Source organism: Phaseolus vulgaris, chromosome 9 (assembly GCF_000499845.2).
Source record: "Phaseolus vulgaris cultivar G19833 chromosome 9, P. vulgaris v2.0, whole genome shotgun sequence".
Classification (NCBI taxonomy): domain Eukaryota; kingdom Viridiplantae; phylum Streptophyta; class Magnoliopsida; order Fabales; family Fabaceae; genus Phaseolus; species Phaseolus vulgaris.
The window spans coordinates 25,656,289-25,682,000 of NC_023751.2; the positions used below are offsets into that span (position 1 = coordinate 25,656,289).

The 25,712-nt window shown below is 30.2% G+C and overlaps 2 protein-coding genes across 3 annotated transcripts; one reads left to right on the top strand and one right to left on the bottom strand.

Moving 5' to 3' along the window:
* The first annotated feature begins 2,611 nt into the window (after nt 1-2,611).
* Nucleotides 2,612-6,251, top strand: LOC137821672 (manganese-dependent ADP-ribose/CDP-alcohol diphosphatase-like). 2 transcript variants are annotated; one of them, XM_068626382.1, is made up of 3 exons: nt 2,712-3,003; nt 4,308-4,515; nt 4,962-6,251. In XM_068626382.1, the coding sequence occupies exon 3, from the start codon at nt 4,983-4,985 to the stop codon at nt 5,949-5,951; it is 969 nt and encodes a 322-aa protein (XP_068482483.1). In that variant the 5' UTR covers nt 2,712-3,003; nt 4,308-4,515; nt 4,962-4,982; the 3' UTR covers nt 5,952-6,251. The 2 variants fall into 2 exon arrangements, with proteins under 2 accessions (XP_068482482.1, XP_068482483.1); XM_068626381.1 differs by lacking the exon at nt 4,308-4,515 and having other exon boundaries at nt 2,612-3,003.
* A 5,552-nt stretch (nt 6,252-11,803) lies between these two features.
* LOC137821805 (uncharacterized) lies at nt 11,804-13,583 on the bottom strand. The gene has a single exon (XM_068626561.1). It carries the CDS (start codon nt 13,204-13,206, stop codon nt 12,208-12,210), a length of 999 nt encoding a protein of 332 aa, XP_068482662.1. The 5' UTR covers nt 13,207-13,583; the 3' UTR covers nt 11,804-12,207.
* Between the last annotated feature and the right edge of the window lie 12,129 nt (nt 13,584-25,712).

A 25,712-nucleotide genomic window follows, 5' to 3' on the forward strand; every position in this document is an offset into this window, starting at 1 on the left:
TAACTTCAAGTAAACAGACACACTTTTTAAAATATTTTTTAAGCATGTTTTCACAAAAATCTCCTTCATAGTCAGGTTGCATATTAATAGCATGCAATATAAAAATATAAGAGTTGAGAGAGATTTACACGATACTTTTACATTGGTTCATTTGAAAACCCATAGTACATTCAATTCTTGAGCAACATGATCAAGTTCCACTAACACAATCTAACGCTGCAAGATACAAGACAAATCTTATTGGACCTAGCCACTTCTGGTTAAACATCGAGTATTATTTGGACTCAACCACTCCTGGTTAAACACAAAGTATTGTTTGCAACACAACTACTCTTGGGCTAAGATCGAGTATTATTTGGAACATAGTCAATCCTGGATAAGACTTAGTATTCTTTGGAGCACAATCACTCTTGGATAAGATCGAATATTCTTTGGAACATAGTCACTCCTTGCTAAATAACTGTATATTCTTTGAGTTCAACCACTTTTGGCTAAACACTTTATTAAAAAAAGAAGTGTGATCTAAAATATCAAAGGATTTTTTGAAAACACAAGAGCATTAAGAGTTTTTGCATTAGTGTCATCAATCTTTCTTCTTCACAAGATCTTCTTTATATAGGTGATGAAAATAAAAGAGTCGTTGAAAATTGTTTAAGAGTAGTTGTGAGATCTTGTGTTGTTCTTTTTCTTCATCTTGCGTCTATCCATGTTTAAACTCGTAGATGCATTAAATGTGTTTCATGCAACATTAAATGTGTATTGCTTCTTTATGTAACTTTCTAATACACTACATCACCTATCAAGCCTAGGCCAGGTAATTTTCTTCCAAACTTGAGTAAAGAGTGGAGCCTAACGCGATTGACTGCCTCACAGGATTGACATTTCGCCTTTTCAAAAAATTTGTTTGACTGAAGCAAATTTAGGTGTGCTCTTTTAGAAATTTTGATGTAGATACTTCAATGTGAGACCCTATTGTAAAAAATAAACATTCTCTATAAGCATAAAATAAAAATTTATGAATATTCAACATGTACCATGAAGTGCTTCAGGATACTTTAGGCTTATCTCTATTAGACGAAGTATACTTATTATCTGTCAAAACAAAAACTTATCAAACAAAGTAAGCAAACTTGTGTCTATCAAAAGCTTATCAAATGAAGTAATCATGTTTGTGTTTGTTAAAAGCTTATCAGACGAAATACACATATCGTTTGTCCAAGCAAAAACTTATTAGACGAAGTAAATAAGCAAAACAAATGTTTTTGTTCAACTAGACATGTTGGACTTGAAGAGTAAAGTCAAGTCTTAAAGAATTTATTTTGGTAATGATGTTTGAAAAAGGTGATTTGTATTTCTTGCTATAATTGTCATTTCAACTGTTGCACACAAACAATTTTAGTTTAATACACAACCTAATTTTAGCCTTAATAATAAAACTTGTTTTTAAAAGGTTAAAATATGTTGAATGCTTTTAAAGTTTTTTTTAATTGATTAAGGTTTTATGTAATTGATTAATTTGTTATTGACATGTTTCCATAAAAGGATAATCAATTATCAGTTTTGATATGGATTAAAACAAAGAACAAACAAGTGTGTTTTTAATTGATCTATAAGAATAATCGACTCATTTAAATAATAAATTAAAAATGTTTTGAATTTTTCCTGAAATGTTAAAGAACAAAATAAACGATTAATTGAGAATATAATCGACTAAAACAGATAACTTATTTATTTGAAAATCATTTTTTTTAGAATAATTGATTAAATGTATCAAAATAAGTTTTTAAATAGTTTTTGGAAAGTTCTATAAATTGAATCGTTGATGCACAACAAAATATCAAAATTTACAAAGCTTGATTAATCTTTTTAGAGATCAAACTAAGCCAACTTTATTTACTCCAAGAGTTCGTCTAAGAATTTTCAAGAAATCCTTCAAGTCTCTTTTGGTTTGTCAATGTGTTATAAATGTTGTGTACTTATATTGAATCCATCTTGTGATTATTTTTGTTGTGCATCAGGTACTAACCACTACACTAACCACAACTCGGTCTTCTTGACCGAACTGACCGAGACCTGCACAGACGGGTAGGCCGACCAACACACTTAATCCATTTAACGTTTAAACCAAGGTTAATGAAGCTAAACTACCATTAAGAATTAGGTAATACGCCCTTAAGTGTGATTCATTCCACTAATCAGACCCAATCAGGTAAACCCATTAAAATAATATAAATAACGCACATTCTAAAAAGAAAGGTATGTCATTATCACTATACACCCCGAATGTCGAATATAATTTTTTATTGACTTGAGCGTTAGAGTATCTTCTGCAGGTACCTTTCCCATTTGGCATTCACCTGATACCGACAGACCGAGGCTAGAAGGATTCCCGTAAAATCCTGACAACCTGCTTGAAAGAAAGAAGGAGATGAAACCTTCATTAATTTTCTACATCCATCTCCCTGGCACGATCAAAATCAAATAAATTTGTGAATGAAATATTTAATTTAATCTACTTTTTACCACGTATATGGAGTAACACTTTTTTGTGGAATTTACAAGCCAACTTATGATTATCTTATAATACTTTTTGAGTTTCTAAAATAATTTTAGAATTGTGTGTGGAAGTAGGTGAGCATGTTGGAGGGAGCATAAGAGAGTTGTAATTGTTCTAACGTGCTTATTTATTGTTTATTGTATAATGATAGCGTACCGCCAGTTCTGTAAGTGGGACAACTAAGCCTGAACAGCTCAATTCTATTGGCGTTGGCGTCTCGCGTTTTCCAGCTTCTCCGTTTTCAACAAGCACTACGTCCCTCTAATCCCGTTTTCTTCAGATCCTCATTTTCTCGTAGCCCTAATAGCGTGTTCTAGTCATATTTCCAATGAAGCCCTTGTCTGATGCCAACGAACTCGTATGAAGCTCTGAAGCTATAAACTCTCAGTCCCGCTGATGCACCTGTCAACACCGTTTTCCGAAACCCTATGAAGCTCTCAATCGAGGTAACCTTTCATGTTGGATTATTTTGTTCATTTGCTTTAACAATGATTTTGTTCCAAGTCTTAGACTGCAATTTTATTATCGCTGCTTGATCTCTTATTGTAATTTGTTTTGTTTATTTGGTTTTGGAATTGGATAAAACCTTTGCTGCTTTGAAATTTCTGAAATGAAATGCATCAGGTGGGGCAAGCCAAGGAAGGTTGGGGCGGAGGGAATAGCATTGTGGGGTTCATTTGTACCTCAAAATTTATGTTTCTCTGGACTGTGTGCATTGTGATGTTATGTCTGCATAATCTTGAAATTGAATTGACCCTGAACCAGATTAAACTAGTGTAGAACCCTTTATTTTTACATGTGAGTGAATGTGAACTGGTTTTAAAGTGTGCGAAGCCCATAAAATGGACTAATATAAGAATTTAATTGATGACAAGTAGAATTTAAAATGCTAAATAGTTTAGATGAGATGCATTTCATATTTTAACCTGAAGTTCTTAAAATATCACAGTTTAAGACGTTCTTAAAGTGACTTTTCATTTTCTACATTCTTTTAACAAGCAAACTACTTATTGTTGTCAAAATGGACATTGGTGGGGGACTCACCTTCTTTTGAGATTTTGGAGCAGCACATGAATTAAGTAACGAAGTCTGAGGTTGATCAGTAAAATAATACTATGAATATTAATTAAACAATAAAATGGTCATGAAGAAAAAAAGGATATCTCTCACCATATACATCAGGTTAGGAAGGTATTATCCATCTCTTTCTTTTCTGAAAAAGAAAAAAGAAAAAACATTAAAAGAAATTATCAACAAAATTGCATACTGCTATCAAAGCATCAAGCCCTTCCATTACTGGAGATTTAGTATTTTCCTTGTCAACTCATAATAAATGGAATAATTAAAGGCATTGGAAAGAATGAAAACTCAATAGTACAAAGTATTGTGAATTTAGACTAAAGGGAAACTTGTCTGTTTGAAGTATCAGGATCAGCATATTTTCTCAGGACTGCTGACTCTGTAAATATTGCATAAAATTTGGATTTGTAAGACTTGAGTAATAAAACATCAATGAAGTTTCTTTCACACACTCACACATATTAGTTAATTAATTCAACTATGCAGTCACAAGCTTTTGTACAAAATGTGCAATTTGTAAGGGTTTATGCCTGAACTATTTCGATTCCCATAATCGATTATGTCCTACACCATAATAGATTATGCAAGGAACCATAATTTGTTATGGGACTCAATCTGCATATTTTGCGCCCACAACATGCAAATTATTGCAAAAATTCTTCCCATGCAGGAGAAAAGGGGGTAAACTCCCTAACCCACCATCCAATTTCTCTCATTTCCTCACATGTGAGAGGGGCACATCTTCTCCCATCCTTGCCTTGTAGATTTTCGCTAATCAGCTATTCCATATACGAACAGTGCACCAACTTTCTCGGCTCACAATTTTACCTGCAACACTGAATGAGTCCTTCCAAACATACCGTTAGAGCTGGAGTGAGGTTATTTCCTCATTTACCAACTGCCTATGTTTTTCACGTGCTTGTTAGTTATTTTGTCCTCGCGCATGACTGGAAATTCATTCCCGAAAGTTTTACTTCATAATAAATACTGGTCTTATATCCTGCATATGTTCATCTAAGATGAGAATGGAAACTGCATTTTCTAATCTTAGATTGATGAACTTGACCACATGAAGACTGTTATACAAGTGAGAGGGGGATGAAACTACTTTGATAAGAAAATATTAGAAGCAGATAATTTGAACACAGGCTGTTAGCAACTCAACATTTTGCTTGTTTTTATTTGTGATATGTATTCTTTACCTTCTCTGAATGGTTGCTGAAGTGGAGAATGAGATGACTGGTTCCTATTTGTGTAATTTTAGATCCTATTGCTCTTGGAAAGTACTGCTTTGTTGACTTTATAAATGTTTAATGTGTGATAGGGGCATTTAGAGAGAGACGCCATGGTTTCTTCTAATGGACTAGCTACTACTACTACGCAACCACGTTTTTCTTTTGGATTGATTTCTGATGTCCAATATGCTGACATTTCTGATGGTCGCTCGTTCCTTGGTGTTCCACGGTATTATAGGCACAGTATTCTTGTGTTGCAGAGAGCAGTTAAAGAATGGAACACTTATCAGAAGCACATGTTTGTGATCAATTTTGGAGATATTGTTGATGGGTTTTGTCCCAAAGATCAATCTCTTGACAGTGTACGAAAAGTTGTGGACGAATTTGAGATGTTCAAGGGGGGACCCGTGTATCATATGATTGGCAATCACTGCCTATACAATCTCCCTCGCAGCAAGTTGCTTCCATTATTGAAGATCCAAACTCTTGATGGCCGTGCATACTATGATTTCTCACCAGTGCCTGAATATAGATTTGTAGTTCTGGATGCCTATGACATCAGTACCATTGGTTGGCCACAAGATCATCCAAAAACATTGGAGGCCATGAAAATCCTAAGGGAGAAGAATCCAAATGAAGATAAGAACAGTCCAGATAATTTGGAGGGGCCTGAAAGAAGGTTTGTCATGTTTAATGGAGCTCTTGGAAAGGAACAGATGGAATGGTTAGATGGTGTTCTCCTGGATGCAACAAAATTGAAACAGAAGGTGATTGTCTGTTGCCATTTGCCTCTAGATCCTGGTGCGGCAAGTAAAGCGACACTGTTGTGGAATTATGATGAGGTAATGAATTTGATACACAGATACAATTGCGTTAAGGCCTGTCTTGCAGGGCATGATCATAAAGGGGGATACTCCATTGACTCTCATGGGATACACCATAGAGTTTTTGAAGCTGCTTTGGAATGTCCTCCTGGTACCAATGCATTTGGATATATTGATGTCTACGACGACAGGATATCACTAGTCGGAACTGACAGAATGGAAAGTACAGACATGACTTTTGGCCCCCTAAGTTAATTTGTATGTCAGGATGTGTTCCTGTTAATAAAAAATGCCTATTATCTTTTTTATTAATAATTGATAAAGTACCTATGATCTGGTTCTCGTCCAACCGACAGGGAAGTTAGTATTTGAAGTTGGAAATAAAAGGATACTTTTACGTTTTTGGTAACACCTAAGGTAAAAGGCAGCAAGATCAAATGACCCATGTTGAAACTAGTTTTATTTATTTTTTGACAGAAATTAGTATTATTTGATTTGTACCATTGTTGACGTTTAGAAGAGAATGAAAATTAGTAACATGAATTGTGAATGTGACCCTTGAGCATGCTAAGTGGGCATCCTAAGGTGACACCACATGGTGATGGAGTTTCATTTGGAGGGATTTATTTTTTATTATATGATTGTCTCTTTTTCTTTATTAATTTTTTTACAATAAATGACACTAAATGCATTGTGATTTTAGTGCTAGGGGGTGATTTAGCCGATAGTTAAACTCTCTTTAAGTTAAACGGATTAAATCTCTTCATTTTTTATTTTTTTTTTATTTGAATTAAGTCCATTATAATTAGTTTTTGACCCTTAATTCGGCTACTCAGTTAGTTATGTCGACTGTAAATTTTGATAAGGATAAGTTGAAAATAAGTAAGTTATGACCAACAATAGGTAATCTATTTCATAGTCTACTAGGGATCGAGGGATGATATTATTGGAAACAACAACAAAATAGTAAAAAAAATCAATCTATTATTATCTACAAATACTATATAATCAGTTTTCTGAATTAATGTTCTAAAATAACACCAAACAGAGAAATAGTAAAAAAGCTAGGAGATAAAAGAATAAATGGAAGCCAATGCAAAGGAGAAATAAGCATACAGGAGAATAATGAACAAAGAATGTGTCGGTGCCTTATGAATGCTTGAATCTTGAAGCAACTAGACACCGATGATACTCATTCTAGGGCAACAATGGGAAATTTCACATACTTTAATTATAATTAATTGAAAAAAAAAAGATGTTATATATACTCACATTGTAAAACAATTTTACACCAGTCACTCACTATTATTACATATATAAATTTGTTGACTTTTTCAATAAATACTTTTAAAACTATGTCAACAAACAAGAATGATTTGTAATTACAATTATGGTGTGAAGCTATTTGACATTCTTAATATTTTACCATGATCATACAATTTCAAATGCTCACAAAATCAAACGTTGGGAGAGAATACCTTGTTCTATTTATTTGGAGGGAAAATTTTAATTTTAATTTTTATAGTCTGGTTTATTTTCTATTTTTAAGTTTTAAACAATAAATAGTGAAAATAATTATAATTTTTTACTATCTTTATAAATATTTAAAAAATACTGTAACATTTTCATAATTAAAATAAAATTAATTTTCCTAATTTAATTGATTTTTTCTATTTTGTTTCATTTGATGACTAAATTGAGTACAGTAATCGACCAATTAATGGGCGTTAAAGAAAATTTAGATTTTTTATATTATTTATTTTATTTTGTTCTATATTATTGGGTTTTTCATTTGTCCGTGGCTTGGATTAAAAGGGCCTAAAGTTTCCTTTGAAAAATTGTGAGTGAAACTCATTCTGGAACTTTGGTTCCACGCCATTGCATTCTGCACTCCCTTGGTTTGAACTTCTATCTCCATTGTTTGAAGTTGCACCCGTATGAAGTGGTAAAATATCAAAAATATTGTTGAGATTTATAAAGTAACCATATTTTGGATTGGGTGATCTAGAAAGGTTCCAAATTGTACAATGCATAACCTATTTTGAATTTCTGGAGATTCTAGAATACAATTTTGAATATGAAAATATATTGCGAAATGTAGCACATTCCAAAATGTATTTCTAAATACAAAAATATATTCTAAATATATTTTAGAATGCACAATTCAAAATATATATTTTTGAATGATAAAATTAATAATTCAATTTTTATGAGGATGCAACATTAATATGAGAGTACAATTTAAATTTTTGGGTTTTCAATTTTAAAATTGGTAGATGTTCAAATTAATCATATTTTGATCAAAATCAACCTAATAATCTAAAGTATGTTATGTGAGATTTGATTAACAATTGACTTTGACAATACAAAATTTTGGAAAAAAAAAGTAGACTTTAATAATACAAGGTTTTGTAAAAAAAGTTATGTAATGATAAAGTTGACATTTTTACCATAGAACTAGTTATGGTGAAGATTTGTGTGTTAAGTTTCGTATTTTTTTGGGTTTGTTGGAGATAACACATTAACTAGAGATAAAGACATTTCAAAGTATATGAGTTGGTGAAAATCTCACCTTATAAGCCGATTTTATAAGATTGAATTGATTTTATAGTTCATTTCTTTAATAAGGTTTGTGTTCATTCCCAAATTCAAAAAAAAATCACAAAACCATCCTGGAACCTTCCAAACCATACACTCAATTTTTTGCCTCTCTCTAAAAGGTATAAATACCTTTTTGGTCCCTACATTTGGGGTCAAAATTCAATTTAATATAATGGTTTTAAAAAAAATCAATTTGATTCCAAGGGCTTTCAAAAAGGTTCAATTTGGTTCATTATATTAAGTTTCCACCAACGACGTTAACGGTTGATGATGTGACGACAAAATGACATTGGTTTGCACATGTGACAGTACGAATTTTATGATTTGAAAATTGGGAAAAGAAGATTGAAGGAGAGGGAGGCGGAGACAGAGATGATTATGGTGGTGGAGCCAAGGGAGGGGCACGACTAGGTCTAAAAGTGTCATAATATTTTGTTTATTATTAGAATTATTTTCAGTTCAAAAGTAAAATGGTTGTTGATATATGGTCTTTGGCATTTGCCTAAAGAGAACTAAAACACTTCTTAAAGAATTGAGTACTTCATCTCATGATTCGAAAGACTTTTATTTTCCTTCAAAATACTTAACTTCCTTCTTCACCTAATGCATGTCTTGCTTATGAAAACAACATTGGACTTATTGGCGCAATTCTTAGTACACTGTCCTAAGATTTCCATTTCCACTATTGTAGTTGTTTTTCTTGGAAGCATGTTTTGAAACCTAGGCTCCAAAATGTAAGATCAAACAAGAAACAAGATATTTTCAATGCCATGGGTTGCATGTATGTTGTTGTTGTCCTTCTTGGTACTAAGAATTTTAATGCAGCACAGTAAGTAGTTGCTGTTGAGCAGACAATCTTTCGAGGAAAAAGAGCGTTCGTCCCTTGACTCCACCATGCGTCGCCTCTACCTTCCTCTCTCTCAATCTTCTTTTTCCAATTTTCAAACCCTAAAATTTCGTTTCAGTCCACGTGTGCAAACCAATGTCACTATGTGCGCCACGTCATCAATAATTAATGTCGTTGGTAAAAACATAATGAAAAGGACTAAATTGAACTTTTTTAAAATCCTAGAAACCAAATAAATTTTTTTAAAAACCACTGTATCTTGAACATTAAGTCCAAATATAAAAGAAAAAAATAATTATACCTCTCTAAAACAGTCTTGGATGGATCAAGTATGAGAGTTCCATAAAGGAGAATGGACTTCCGAAAGTGGTCTTCGAGTTAACCAACAATAGGTTCCTCAATTTCTTTGGTACCTTTGAATCCAATTTCATATGATAGGGTAAGATTACTAGAGATGTGAATTAACTTAGTTGAATTAAGTTCCCACTATATGTTTCATCCTTTGAAGGGATCTAACTTACACCAATCTCCTTTCACTGTGGTCCATACCTATCATGAAGACTGGACCTCTAGAGAGACACACGTTGCAAGTTTAACTATTGTTTTTTCTCGGAACCAACAACAACATTTTTTGGAGCAAACTTCACTATCACAATAAATTTATCTTAAACTTACTGTTTAATAATCTCTTTTTAATAATTTGTTGCAAAAGGTGGAGATATGTAGTTAAATGTCTCATAGCATAGACTTTTGAATTCCAACACATAGCATATATATTATAGCAGTGACTGTGAAGCAAGAATGGTTAGTAAGAGCGAAATTACCATGCAACCCTCACTCTCATCAAATTTTTTTACAATATCTTGGTGTGATAGCAATTAGTGGAAAAACCAATAACATTAAAAAGGTTATGGAGATATTACCATTACTGTGCATTAAAATATAAGCTCTTTTTTTTTTCAAACAATAATTTAATATTGGCTTGTGTTACCGGTAATTAATCTCTTACTCAAAATGTCCAATTCATCATATAATAATTGTGTTAAAAATTTTATACTAATTACAAATTATATTAACTTGTGTCATATAAGTAGATAAAAATATTATATTTATAAATTAATATTGTATAATTGATTTATATGTAAACCTTTAATAATAGCAACTTCGTGTTATAATATGAGTTAAAATAAAAAGCATATAAGATTCTACTGTAGAACTCTATAAAGTGAAAAAATATTAATTAAAAAATGAGAATGTTGCAACTTGGCATGAGGCTAATTTCAATGGAGAGTGATATCTGAAAAGCACCCCATAAGTTCCAAAATCAACTTAAAATGATTGGAGAGCATCCCAAAAAGAGCAACTAGTTGCTGAAAAGAGCTTCACCCCAACTTCAAATTTGTTACAACAATTGTTATTAACTCAAAAAGTAAGTTTATCTAGCTTTTCAATAATAGATGCTGGTTTTGAAAAGATAATCAAAGTTAGGATAAAATTGAAGTCAATTGGATTGCTTTGAAAAATAAAGATTTTGTATAAGAAAAAAAAACTACATATCTCTTCTTATGAAAAATATTGGTTCTCAACAAGATAATAAAAGACATTAAAAGAAGTGCCATAAATTTGATGACCAATTTGATAATGATGATAAGCTTACCCTTTAGCAAAGGATTTATAAGAAAATCAAAATTTTGGAAGACGTGAAATTGCACTTGAAAAAGATATTATAAAATAAAGCAACTAACCATAAGGAAAAAAGCCACTGGAAAAGTTTGTGGATGCATATCAACTCAACCATTTAAAAGGAAACGCTTTAGATCATTTAGGATCACAATCAACCCATGTTCCAAGACTGATCCCATCCCAAAAATTAAAAAACCCTAATTTAGGCTTCGAATTAGATTTTAATTTTTCTTTTCTTATAAAAGATCTGTGTTCGATATTTTAGATGATTGATATATTTTCCTATACTTGCTTATTGTTTAATCCTAATTATTTATAATATTGTTGCTGTTATTTTTTCTTTTTAAATCTCTCACACACACATATAATATATATATATATATATATATATATATTAAATAATGACATTATAACTCATCTTCTTCTCTCACCTATCACTTAAACTTTCTCACCTTCTCAATAGCTCTTCTAGATAAGTAGTTAATTCCATTTTTTTCTTCTATTTTATATATTTTCGAATTTTCTATTTTTCTTAAGAACTGATTAATTTATTTTTTTATAAATCAGACGATAATGGAAATCCAATTTCTAAATCAGATCAAGGATTTATAAATCCATTCTACTTATTCTTTTTTAACAATAACTTATTATCAAAACTAAACCTTTATTCAATAAAAAACTATATCCTAATTAATTAACAGTTAACAGATAACTTTCAATATGGTCAAATTCAATCTCAACTTCATAGATTTAGAAAAATAATGGTTAAAAGAAGTATGTAATTTAAATATTCATCATAATGTGAAGAGATTAGTTTGTAATTTTTTTGATTAAAACCCTAATTTGAATTGAATAAGTAGAATGATAGTAAGTTCTCCATTGGTGTAGACATGTATATGAGCATCACCAAACATCCATTGTTCACGGGAAGTGAGTCACATGCAAGAGGTTTTGATGGGTAAATAGAGACATTGAGTTGAATAATGTATTGGCTATATTTATGTTATACTTAAGGTTTACATAAGGTGCAGCTTCTCATAATTTAAAACATATACATAGCTCTGTTCTCAAGATGAGATGAAGAGAGAGAATTTGCAAAGCAGTAGATGACAGATGTAGATAGACGTGGACGCATGCAGAATTATTGGGCATGTGTCTGTGATTCAATCCATTTTGTCCATTATGCACAATTGTTCAACCCCAGCTGTAACTAAACCTCTCTCTGGCCCCACCACCCTTCTCTCTCTCTCACTCTCTCTCTTTCAACTCTCAAACCAATCTCAATCTTCATCAACATTGCATTTTTTCCACACCCTTTCCAAATCTTGGAAGTCTTTGGGTTGATGATATGAAAAAACAATAATATTACCATTATTTTGACTACTCAACCTTCCAAGCATATAGAAACAAGCAAAATTCTGATGACTCGTTCACACTAAACCCCTCCAAGGATCCAGAACTCCCCGTTTGAGTGGATAATGGTGTGGATGTGGAGGACAACGATAAAGGTGGCGAAGAGGATGAAATTGAATGCGATGATGATGACATAGACATAGACATGGACATGGATGATAAAACAGGCTTAAAAATAAACAAAGCGTGTTTCAAACCAGGACTAAAGAGCCAATCGTGCACATCCCAATACACTTCCACTCTCATCTTGTTCAGATGGATGGACTCGTTCCCTCTGAACTTCCATTGCAAGTGCTTCACGTGGATCACCACGTGCCCGTCCAATCTAATCTCCATCTCTGGCTGAACTTCAACCCCACTTGATGCCGATTCCCCTCCAATGTTGCTTTTGTTCTTGCACTCAATTGAGATCTCGTGGCACCTACCCTTCTCGTGAAACTTCGCTCTTGTTGAGAACTTTCTCTTCCCAAATATGTGCTCTTTTTTCGAAACCAGAATCGGGTCGATAAGTGCTGGTCGGCACCCGGTTCTTCTGTACGCTTCTTTTCTCAAATCACCGACCAGGAGCACCACCTCTTGCTCGCACACCACCGCAACGTAGTACTCCGAAATTGGCTCCGTCTCGCCGTTGAATTTCGCAGCCTTGAGGTCCCAGAAAACGTCAACAGCTTTGTTACCGTGTACGAGGAAGCGCTTGGAACCTTGTTTTCTCCAAAAGTACCACGGTTTGAGCTCGACCTTGCAGCTGTATTGGGCCTCTCCTTCTGGGCCTTCCACTGCGACTGAGAGGCCATGGAGCATCAGGTTTTTGCACCATGTGATGGTGATCAAGCGGCAGTGATCAGCAATCTTTGTTCTGTACACGGACATGTGAACGCTCTGGCCTGAACGGGTGACGGTCGTGTGATCATCACTTGATTTCAAGGCAGAAGAGAAGCAAGCTGGAATCCCAATTGCGTCTTGCATTGTTGTTGACGATCAACTCTTTGATCCCAGGTATCTTCTGATGAAACAATCTTGATGGAACAAGTGATAAAATGTTGGTGATGAACAATGTGAATGTGAAGGGTGAGTGGTTATTAGATAAAAAAATTGAAAAAGTGAAAGGAGGTGTTTGGTGGTGTGTGAGGAGAGATCTGAGTGAGAAAGTGTGTGAAAGGAAGGTGGTGACACAAGTGTTTAATGGAGTTTGGAAAGAAAATCATATATTCCAAACTGGCTGGCATATGGACTGGCAGTGAGTGAGAGTTAAAGGGAACAACCCTTTTAATATTCTGCACAACTGTCAATAATCTCTCTTACCTGTTTCCTCTTCAAATTTTTATTTTGCTTCCAACCTCCACAATACATACTAAACAAAATGCCTCATTCACTACTTTTAAAACATTTCAAATTTTCACATTTCATAAAACACTTCAAAATTCAAAACAAAATATACCTAAGTATTATTAATGCAGCTGATATTTGTAGTTTTCAGAGATTATAGTAAATTTTTACATCATAAAAATTCAATACCATCTAAATATTCCTCCAATATTTATTTTATTTTGTAAACCTATTTCAGCGGCGTTGTACAAATTTTAAAACCGATTAGAAAAGGAAAAGTTCAAGGACAAATTTAAATATTTTCAAAGAGTTCACCAACAAAATTAATTTTTGTTAAACCGAGGTGATTTTGATTCGTTATATTCACAGTGTTTGCTTATAGGCTGAGTTAGAAGCAAAGGTGTTTTTTTTTTTCATCATATTCAGGCTATGGATGTTTACAAACCCAGAACAGTACTTGACTATATTCATGAAAAGGGACTTTTTATTTTATTCTTACTGTTTAAATTGAATGCCTACTGAAACAAAGATTTGTTTTCCTACTTTAGAAACAGTTTGAAAAACTAAAATGCTCTGTCGTTAAGTCAAGCTCAATTTTTTATATTTAAATATACATTTTTTTTTTCTCTTCAAAAGTTTTTAATGGATAGAAAACTTAAATAACTAAAATATTTGTTAAGTATGGTTGATTTTGAAAGTCATGTTTGATATTTATATTTTTTATTTGTTTACAGTTTATGTTTTGAGCTTTTAATTTTATTATGGACTTTTTTTATGCTTTATTTGTTACGAAATTTAAGTGCTTCTTCTTCCTTGAATTCTTTATGTTGTTTTTCCTTTTTCTTTTTAAAGTCATGAAAATGGTAATAACTATCATTTGTGGAGTCGTGTGATGAAAAGGACTATGCTCTCGAAGAACAAGTTCATGTTTGTGATTTATTGGATATTGACACACAGATCGCTCGAGGAGATGCTTACACAGGTGGGACTCGAAGTCCAGTCCCTTGAAGAATGTCCATAAAAGCTTTAACCATTACACCAATCAAGTTTTGTTGTCATATTATGATTATTATTATACTTATGAGTGTGATTATCAATATTAATATAATTAATAAAATAAAAATTAATAACATTATTCATATATTTAATATCATTATTATTATTAAATATTATAAGTATTATTAAATATTATTAATATTATTAAATATTATTAATTTTATAAATATTTTTATTAATAATATTTATATTATTAATGTTATTATTACTAATATTATTAATTTTGTTATATTATTAATATCAATAATACTATTATTATTATTAATATTATTCATATTATTAACATAATACTAATTATATTATTATATTAATATTATTAATTTTATAATATTAATAATAGGTATACTTATTAGTTATGGTTATTATTATTTATGAATATTAATTATGATTTTATAATTCTTCATATTATAATAATATTTTTAATATTATGCATATAATTATTATGATAATAGTTGGTAGGTAATAGAGATTTGTGGGTGATAATTCGTTGGTAATAGAGATTCGTGAATAATAGTTGGTAGGTAGTAGAGATCCGTAGATAAAAGTTGGTAGGTAATAAGATCTGTAGGTAATAGTTGGTAGGTAATGCTGAATTTACCTACGGATTCAGAATTTGTGGGTAATGTCCGTAGGTAATATTGTTCGTAGGTAATGCTGAATTTACCTATGAACTCATATCCGTGGGTAAAAATCCGTAAATAATACTGATTTTTTTTTGTAGTGACATATTACCTTTTCCATTAAGAAAAAACACATGTAATAATTCCTTTGATCTTATACACATTGATATATATTTGGATTCCTTTTAGTATCTCCTCTATCCATGGTCACATATATTTCCTAAAAATTGTAAATGATCACTTTAGATTACTTGGGTATATTTGATTAAAAGTAAAAATGAAATGTGTAGTCTTTTATGCAATTTTGTTACCTTGGTTAAAAATCAGTTTAATAAAGGAATTAAAAATATTAAAACAGATAATGGAAAAGAGTTTCATTGGAAAGAGTTTTATGAAAAGTATGGTATTATTCACCAAACCACTTATCTTAAGACACCACAACAAAATTCCGTGGTGGAACGTAAGCATCAACATATCTTAAATGTAACCAGGTGCCTCATGTTTCTTCCAAGCTTCCTAAGGTTTTTTGGTCTTACACTATAATTCATGTTGTGTATCGTATAAATAGAATTCATTCACCAATTATTTCAAATAAGTGTCCTTATGAAAAATTATGTTTTGATGTGTCTGATATAGGTAGCCTTCGTATCTTTAGATGTTTGTGTTTTACATCTACTTTTGAAAACAACAGAAGTAAACTAGATTCTAGAGCCAGAAAATGTATCTTTCTGGTTTTAAAGCAGAGATAAAAGGCTATGTGGTTATTGATACACCAAACCAGAGATATATTCGTCTCCAAAAATGTGCTTTTCTACGAACAAAACTTTTGTCAAGTCACTAGTAAAAGTGAACAAAATGAGATAGGCTATGATGAGAATTTAGTGCATCATATGTACGACTTCCTCCCACAGGACAGTAATCACAAAGGCAATGTAGATGAAGGAATATTGAACCAAGAGATACTGAAAATCTCATAAGATCAAAAAACGACCAAAGGAGCCCTATATACTTAGAAGATTGTCATCACCAACTGCTAACATCTTCACAGAGGGTAAGAAATGTTAACAAAGCAAGGTACACACTCAACTCAATTTTATCATATAATAATTTATCTAATGAGCATTTTAACTAACTTATGAGGAAACAATTAAATCTGATAAATGGAAAGCAACCATGAGCAATGAAATTAAATCTCTTGAGATCAACAACACTTGGAAGTTGGTGGATCTTCCAAAATACAAGACTCCATCTGGTACAAGCGAGTGTATAAAATTAAAAGAAGAGCAGATGGAAATATTGAAAGGTACAAAGCACGTTAGTGGCAAAAGGCTACACACATAGAGAAGGAATTGATTTCATCAAAACATACTCTCCAGTAGAAAAATTGACAATCACTCGTATAATCCTTACCATTGTTGTGGTCAAAGAGTGGTATCTTGAACAACTAGATGTGGATAATGCATTCCTATATGGTGAGCTCACTGAAGAAGTTTACATGGAAGTTCCTCCTGAAGTCACCAATCCAAGGCAAAACCAAGTTTGTCATCTAACAAAGTCCTTGTAATGCTTGAAACAAGTCATCCAGCAGTGTTACGAAAAACTTGCTTCATATCCCTTGACCATAGGTTTCATCTAATCTCAAGCTGATCATTTTCTCTTTATCATAAAAACACAAAAATCTTTTGTTGCATTATTAGTATGCAGATGATGTAATTTAAGGTGGTGATGATTTGAATGAGATAACTTATGTCGAGAACTTGTTGAGTGCAACATTCAAAATCAAAGACCTAGGCAAATTAAAATACTTTCTTAGCTTGGAGATAGCACGAACACAAGAAGATATGCATCTTTGTCAAAATAAATATGCACTAGAGATCTTTGATGATACAGGGATGTTGGGTGCCAAACCTGTAGCCACACCCTCGCATAAAAAGGCAGAGAACATGTTTGAAGATAGTGAAATTCATGAACCTTCAAGTTATAGAAGACTCATTGGACGTATTCTATATTTGGTAAACACTAGACCAGATATATGCTTGCAGTTCAATATCTGAGTCAATTCGTGCAGAAACCTACGATCTACCATCATCGTGTTCAACACGTTCTACGTTACATAAAAGTTGCGCCTGCACAAGGTTTGTTTTATTCAAAGAATTCTATCTTGCATTTAAAACAACTTTCATAATCAGCCAAACACATAGCTCTTAACAATAGCTTTCACGAACGTACCAAACACATAGACATTGATTGTCATGTGGTTCGTGAAAGGCTTCAACAGAATTTATTCCATCTTCTACCCATTCGATTTGCGAAGCAACCTGCCGATGTTCTAACAAAGGCCCTCGAGCAAGACAACTTTCAGAAACTTATAAACAAATTTGGAGTTATTTGCATACATACTCCAACTTGAAGAAGGGTTTTACACTTTCGTTTTAGGCCTTTGGTTTTCTTATGCGTTTTTCTTTATGTTTGCTCTATTACGAAGTCCAAAGTGTTTCTCTCCTCTATATTTTGTATAAAACTTTATTGTTGTGCATACATGTTGAAAAACACAAATTGAGAGTTTATTTCTTATGGAAAAGTCTTTCTTCTTCCTTGCACTCTTTCTATTATTTTCCCTTCCTCTTAAAAGTCATGAAAATCTTTATATTTAAAAACCTTTTAGCTGTTTAACTTTTATAAATAGTTTAAGTCAAATTTTCACATCGGAGCTAATTTCTAATTATATATTATAACTTAAACTAATTATTCACACATATTGACATATTTATTGATTTAAAATATACTCTATTTAAGTTTAAAAACAAAAAAATACTTAATTAATATAAAAGACATAAACAAAAACATTCGTTTTCAAACTATAACACTAAATAAAACTAACAAACTAAACTAAAACAAAAAGGATATTCAAATAAATAACATTACCTCTTCAAATATGTGAATGAAACTAATGAGTTAATGGAAATTAAAAATTAAGAAACAACTTGGTAAAAAAACACGAGTTAAATTGAATTGAAGAAATGAGAAAATAAGAAAAGCAATACCAGATTAATTATAAAAAAATTATAGATGTAAATTAATTGTAAGTAAAACATTTTTACACATTGAATACATCTAGTAACAGGTGATAAAGGTAATTAAAGTTCAACAAATTCTTCTATTGGTAGGTAAAAAAGTACAATTATAACATAATGATAAAATTAAATATATTTTAAAGTCCTTTTTGGCCAATTATGTTGTAAGTGTAAAGTATCCATTGATTTTATTAATAACTAATATCTATTTTAAAAATTATGACTGATTATATTTAGTACAATATTGTAATTCAACCATACTTCAATAAGAAGTTACTTAAAAGATATGAATCTAAACGCTGATATATAATTATAAATTTGGATATAGTCATTTTCAAAATATTATAATTATTTTTATTTTGTAATGATAAAATAGTTAGTTATTTGTATTAGTTAAATCAAACACGAGGCAATAAATTTAACATGGTTATTGAACTAAGAGGGAAGAAGTACTAGAGTTATAATAGAAGGGAGATTATAAAAAGAAATATCTTAAGGTGTAGATACACTATAAATAAATAAATATAATGAATGATGTGTTAGGAAAATAATTATAAAATGTAAATATAACTTACTTTTTTTTTTAAAATGTGGTCACTTTTTTTTTAAAAATGTGGTCCCTTAAACAAGATAAAAACATGAATATGCCTTAGAATAAATCTTAGAAGGAGATGAGTAGACAAATTAGCATTGAAAGACATGATGTGCCAATCAAAACTTTTCAATGATTTCCTCTTGTTACAACTATAACATGATTGAAATACGATTTACATACTAATTCTACTAATAATTTAATTAACATTTTAATTAAATAGCTTAATTTAATATTTTATTATTATTTAGAGTTGATAAATGGTTGTAAAGGAGAATGCATGGTGTATAAAAATAGTCTTTTCCTATAGTCCTTTATAGTTTTGACTCCTCTTTCTAATTACAACTTAATATAAATCAGAAAATGAAAATATTACATCTGAATTTTCGTAGTAGAAAAGTTTATTAATAATTTTACATTGCAATTATAAAATGAATAATATATATATATATATATATATATATATATATAATTTGTAAGTAATTATACATCTAATTTAACAGAAACTCTTATTACTTTTACTCATATTTTGTTAAAATATAAAAAAAAATAGCTTAATAGCGCAATAATTAAACTATATAGTATGATATTAACAAAATTAACCTAGTATACAAGGAACTTTTATTAATATATTGAAAATAAATATGAAAGAAAAGTTAACTAAACATATAAAAATATTACATTGATTTGATTTTTTAAAATTTGATTTAAATTCAATTCAGATATAATAAAATAGATTTTAAGATCCATTTTAATTAGATTAAATTAATTTAGAAATTAGTTGTTATTTAATAATTCTTTTATTATATTAAAAAATAACGTGATATTATTTTTATAATTAACTAACATGCGATATTAGTTATAATAGGAATGGATTAATATTGTGTAATATGTAATAGAATGTGGTATTTAGAGTTAAAAATAGTTGAGGATTAAAATTTTGATAATTAATATTAAATATCAATTTAAAAATTATTTAAATTTTTATTTATTTTATTTTAATATTATGTAAAATAATATTTAACTTAATTAACCTAATAATTAATTATTTGAATTTAGTTATAATTTAATGATTCTTCTTATTTAATAATTTTTTTATAATATAATAACAGTTCCAGTATAACTAACTGATATAACATGATGGAATAATATTTTTACAAAGGTGAACGACTAAAAAAATAATAAATCAATTTGATTTTATTTATATTTTAAATACGTCATGTCACATTACTGACTATAAATATAACGTCTCTTTTTTCAAAGAGGTTATTTTCATTATTTCCTCTCCAATGCGAAATTTGTTTATCTCTTTAAATTATTCTTATATAATAAAATAAAATAAAACATTATTGTAAAATTATTTATCTAACTCCTGTGAATGGAATCTCCACTCAAATAAGTATTGATTGAATAAAAATAGTTAACTTCGTATTACAAATTAGACTTTTAACCTAATTCAATCCTATAAAATCGATTTACGAGATGAGGTTTGTACCCATTTATATATAATGAAATGTCTTAATCTCTATTTGATGTGAGATCTCCAACACACCTTCCTCATGTTGAGGTCGGATAGCGAGTGACCTGATAAGTCCAACAAACACTTGCTAGGATAAGTTCGAAATAACTTTGATACCATATTATGAAATAGAAGAGAGATGAATAAAAGATAACAAAGATGAACAAAAAAGTAAAAGAAGGTAAAGGATATGAGAATGAATATATCTTTTTTCTTGTTATTGAAATCAAAATAAATGGTCTGAATATATACAAACAATACACTCATTTTAGGTTAACTAAAGAATCCATAATTAAATACTAGAATCATAAAATAAAGGTTATTCACCTCTATAAAAAGAAATAATTAAAAAAGACACTTAATTAATATTAAAATCCTTCTATAACTCTAGTATATGTGTTCTTTAATAGTTCATGAAACAAGACAGTTATTTGAATCTCAATTATTAATTTTGAATCATGTCCAAAGATTTATTCTATTTTTCTTGTTTGAAATGAACATTTTTTTTAATCTGTAGAAATTAAGCACATGTGGAAGAGTTTTGAACCACCCATACCTGATGAAGCATGCAGCAAGAGAGTTAGAGGTGTTTGAGAAATGGAGATTTATTTAATATTTGTTTTTGGGAATTGGGTGTGAAATGTGTTAGTAGGAAGAGCCCATTAAGTGTTCCTGAAATAGGCCCACCTAATTCAGAAATTGAAAATGGGTTCCAGCCAAGTTGGGATCTCCCCAAAGATAAAAGGCCATGTTTGGGACCACTGTTATGGGCCACATGTAGCCTGATTTGTTCAGGATTATGTCTCAGAAGATTCTTTTCAGTCTTCAACTTATGTGAAGAGACTAATATATGCCTTTTCACTAAGGGACAAATGCTGCTTCAATCAAATTTTCATAATACTACTACCTCACCTTAGAAGTATTTCTTTCATTTAAATTTCCATATTTTCATAACACTTTTGTTCAGATTTCACTTCATCTTTAGTTGTATAATTTTCCAAAACAAATTATTATATAGTTGCCAAATATTTATGTTAAATCTTATCAATATTAAATAATAATAATAAAATATCAAATGATTATATTTTAATATATTTATATATATACATAGATTATGTATAATTTAATTTATATAAATAAATTAAATAAAATAACTTTATATCAATATAAAGTTGTATATATAGCATTGATACCAGAGAAATTTTCAATTTAATCATGATTTAATTAATAGTTATAGTCTGTTAGGAAGAAATAATGTTGATAACAACAGCAACACCTCCTCAATTATCTTGTAGGTACATCACTTATTTCGTGATGGAACTCAAGTGGGTTAAATCACATATAAATTGTAACATTTTAATTGTTAGGTTATTAAGTATTAAATGTCATAATACTTTTCCTAGTTCCTAACCAACTTTTAGACTTGAATTTATTTTCAAAGATCCAATAAAATCATGTATAAGCAATAATTAAATTTAAATTATGTTTAAGTTACAATTTATTTAAGGGCTAAATAATTGTAGATTTCCATGAGTAATTTTTGTTTTAAATAATTTTTTTTTTCCTTAAATTGGGTACCTAATAAATTAAAAAATTTGATCTAAGTCTATTATTTTATCTTCATCAATCTGAGGCTTCTTCTTCCTACACCCCTATGTTTTTCTTTCAGCACCCCCATAATTTTATAAATCCCAAAACTGATCTTCACTTTTTATTTGAAATCGGGATCTGGGAGTGTGCTATGGATTCATCAATCCAGAAATGAATCATGTTGCTTTTCGGATGAGGGAGTGTTTTGGAAGTAAAGTTTGCATAAATTGTTGATTTCCGAAAGTTTGAATTCGAGAACCTAATTTCTATTACAAATTGGTTGATCCATAATGTTTTTTTCAATTATGGATTTCTGAATCTGGAATGCATATTTTGAATTACAGATTGGTGGATCCGAAATGAATGTTCTGCATTTTATTTACTCATTGTTCATCAAAGAGACAATCCATTATAAAATCAATTACTCATCAATTTACCACCTTTTCCTATTTATTTTCTAATAATTTAGAATAAGATTTCTTGAATTTAAATTTCAAAAGTTCGGATTCCAATAATATTAAAAATAATATTTACAACTTTCATTGGCTTTGTGATGAAATGGGTTAGATAACATAAAGCAACCAAATTTTTTGGCATTAGTGAAAACAGTATTTGTATTACTGTCAATCTTTTTTGGCATTAGTGAAAACAGTATTTGTATTACTGTCAATTTGCAGATTAATTGAGGGCTTCTTCATTCAGTTTTTTAACTTTTTTTCCTTAAATCGTAGCATGTTTGTGCTTACAATGAATGAATTTCCCTTTTAACCCGTTTTTGCATGAACCCTAACTTTTATTCCTTTTTCTTTTAATTTCTCACATGATTGAAGCATAGCTTTTACAAGATTGAGGAGTGACATTTTTTTGGATTATCATTGTCATTCATGTACTACTGAAAGCCCACCAATCCGGGAGGTTATCGGACGCGCCAATTTGAAATTTTACTGGAAGTCTCAATCTAAAATGTTACCATATTTCATAATCCGGAATGCAAAAAAATAAATATGGAGTCTTTATTCCGTAAAATTGTCGGACTGCATTGTGCAGAATTATACGTATGAATTGCGGGGCAATTTTGAATAGGGACAATTTTGTCTTTGCAAAACATTGTAGGGGTGCAAAAAGAAAAATGTAGGGGTGTGGGAAGAAACTACCTCAATTCTATTGCTTGTATGTAGGGGTGACAAAACAAATTAGCTCGATGCGTTTTGGGTCAAACTCATTGACCCACAAAAAAGGGACAATTCAGGCTTACTCGCGTAGGATATATGGACTGAAATTTGTAATTTGTCTCGTTATAAGATGGATTGGCGAGTTTGTGGACTGGTCTGCCATTTTTTCAATATTTTTTTTTAAAAAAAAACAATATTTTTGCAACTTTTCCATTTTTTGATTTTGGGCCTATTTATCTACTTGTAGTCACTGATATAATTTTTTAGAAAATAAAAATACAAGGAACACCAATGAAATGGAATCAAACTTTACTATTATAATCAAACAAAGGTTTAATGTCTAACAAAACAAGGTAAACATGAACAATACTCCAATAAATCATAAATTACAATAAAATTTAGCCATCAACAATTCAAAACAACATACTTTAGCCAAATGAAACATAAAGCAAAATAAAGTTAAAGTATCAACAACAGTCAAAATTAAACATGAAACTAATTAAAGTTAAAGTCATCAAAACTAGACATAAAAATAGTCATAAAGCAATAAGACGACATTTCACGATTATTAGAGGCACCCTTAGAACAAGTCATTTCCACTCTTCCATCTTTGTCACTTTCTTCATCATCTTCAATATCACATGAAAATGAAGAACATGTTAGAATATAAAAAAAAATGTTTATCAAAATAAAAAAACTTAATTATATTTAAATTACACAAATTACCATAAAAAATATGCTTCCAATTGGACGTACAAATAATTGCATTCACAATATCTGACAAAAGATGACTTTTAATTTCTAATATGATAACCCAAAAAAAATTCATTTAACTAAAAAATAATATTTGAATTAGTAACAAAGTAAATAACTTACATAAAAAGGCTTGACTTGGAGGGAGTGGATGAAGATAAAAGATCAATATGCTTAGATTTAGAGTATTTGAAGTTGAACCCTTGGTACAATATTGAGAAAAAAACCATGTGCAAATTTTCCTTTATTTTCTATCACTTTACTTCCCAACAAAGAGGATAAACCCTTTCATAGTAGAATCTCAATGTTTTCCATTTTTCCTCATATGGACAATACTTGTAATTCTCATCAACTAGGTGTAAGCTTCCAAAAACACATTGGAATTTAAGAGCACTTTGAAGCATAACAAAATTTAAGTTCCACATTGTAGAAACATCTAAACACTACCCACTTATTTAAATTTAATCATTCTACTCTCATAACCCCCATCATACCTCATGCTCTCCCTAATTTGATCTAAAACATCATCAAGTACCTCCAATCCTTCTTGAACAATCAAATTTAAAGTGTGTTCACAAAAATGTACATGAAAGAACTCACCATTACAAAGTGATAGAAATGATTCTTTTTTTCATTTCCCCAATCATGCAAAAATTCATTTATCTTCTTAGACAACTCAAATCCAGCATGAGGTGGAGGAAAATGAAAAAGGTTAAGATTTTTTGTACTTAACTTCCAACTTGAACCAACGTGTTGTCAAACTTATATAACCCATGGAATGCAAGATATCTATAAATCATAAGTTAAAACAAATCCTACTTATAATTTATTCAACTTTTCCTTCATTCTACTTTTTTCTTTCATAAATATTCTTAATATCTCATTCTTAATAGTATTTCTAGAAACTAGAATCGCATCAGGATTCAAATAACTTATCCAAGTATTAAGTTTTTTATACTCGAAAAAATTCAATGGTAAGCCATGTCGAATAATTAAATTAGCACACAATTCACGAAACACTGTATGATCAATTTTTTTTGCCTTCAACTTTTCTTGCATGTCCAAATCATTTGACTTACATCTTCATTGTTTTTTTACTACACCTTTCAATATAACACTTTAAATGGGAAGAGTCATATTTTTTTACCACCAATTACATATTTTTTGTTATAGCCATTAGACTCTGCCCTCTCTTTCCCATCATCACAAATCGTAGTAAAGAATTTTCAATAACCGAATGTTGTAGAGTTATCTTTTTTTCTTATTAGGTCCAACACTTTTAGATTCATTCTCAAAAATATCTTGAGCCCCATTCCCAGTTACATGATCGTCATAGACATTAACATCACAAAAAGTTTTACTAATTGACTCATCCATTATTTTTAATGTTCAATCATGTTTCTAATTAAAAAGTGATCTCAATTTCTATGTAATTAAAAGACAAAGAGAACGATAATAGTTCACATAATAAATCAATATTAAGTCAAATAAGAAGAAATATAAGGAAATCAAAACAAAAGAAAAAAACATTTTTAACCATACCATAACTACTCCAGCAAGCCGGAATCAATTTCAAGTAATAGTATGACAACACAACTTGATAAGTGTTTCATTGGTTTGAGATTTGCTTTTTTGTCTCACTTTTTTACCTTTCTGTAACATAAAACTAAGCTTCAAAAAATTAACAAAAATATATAAAAGATCGAACATATAACAACATATTCTAAACAATGAATTAATACTAAATTACAGTAATAAAGGAAAGACATG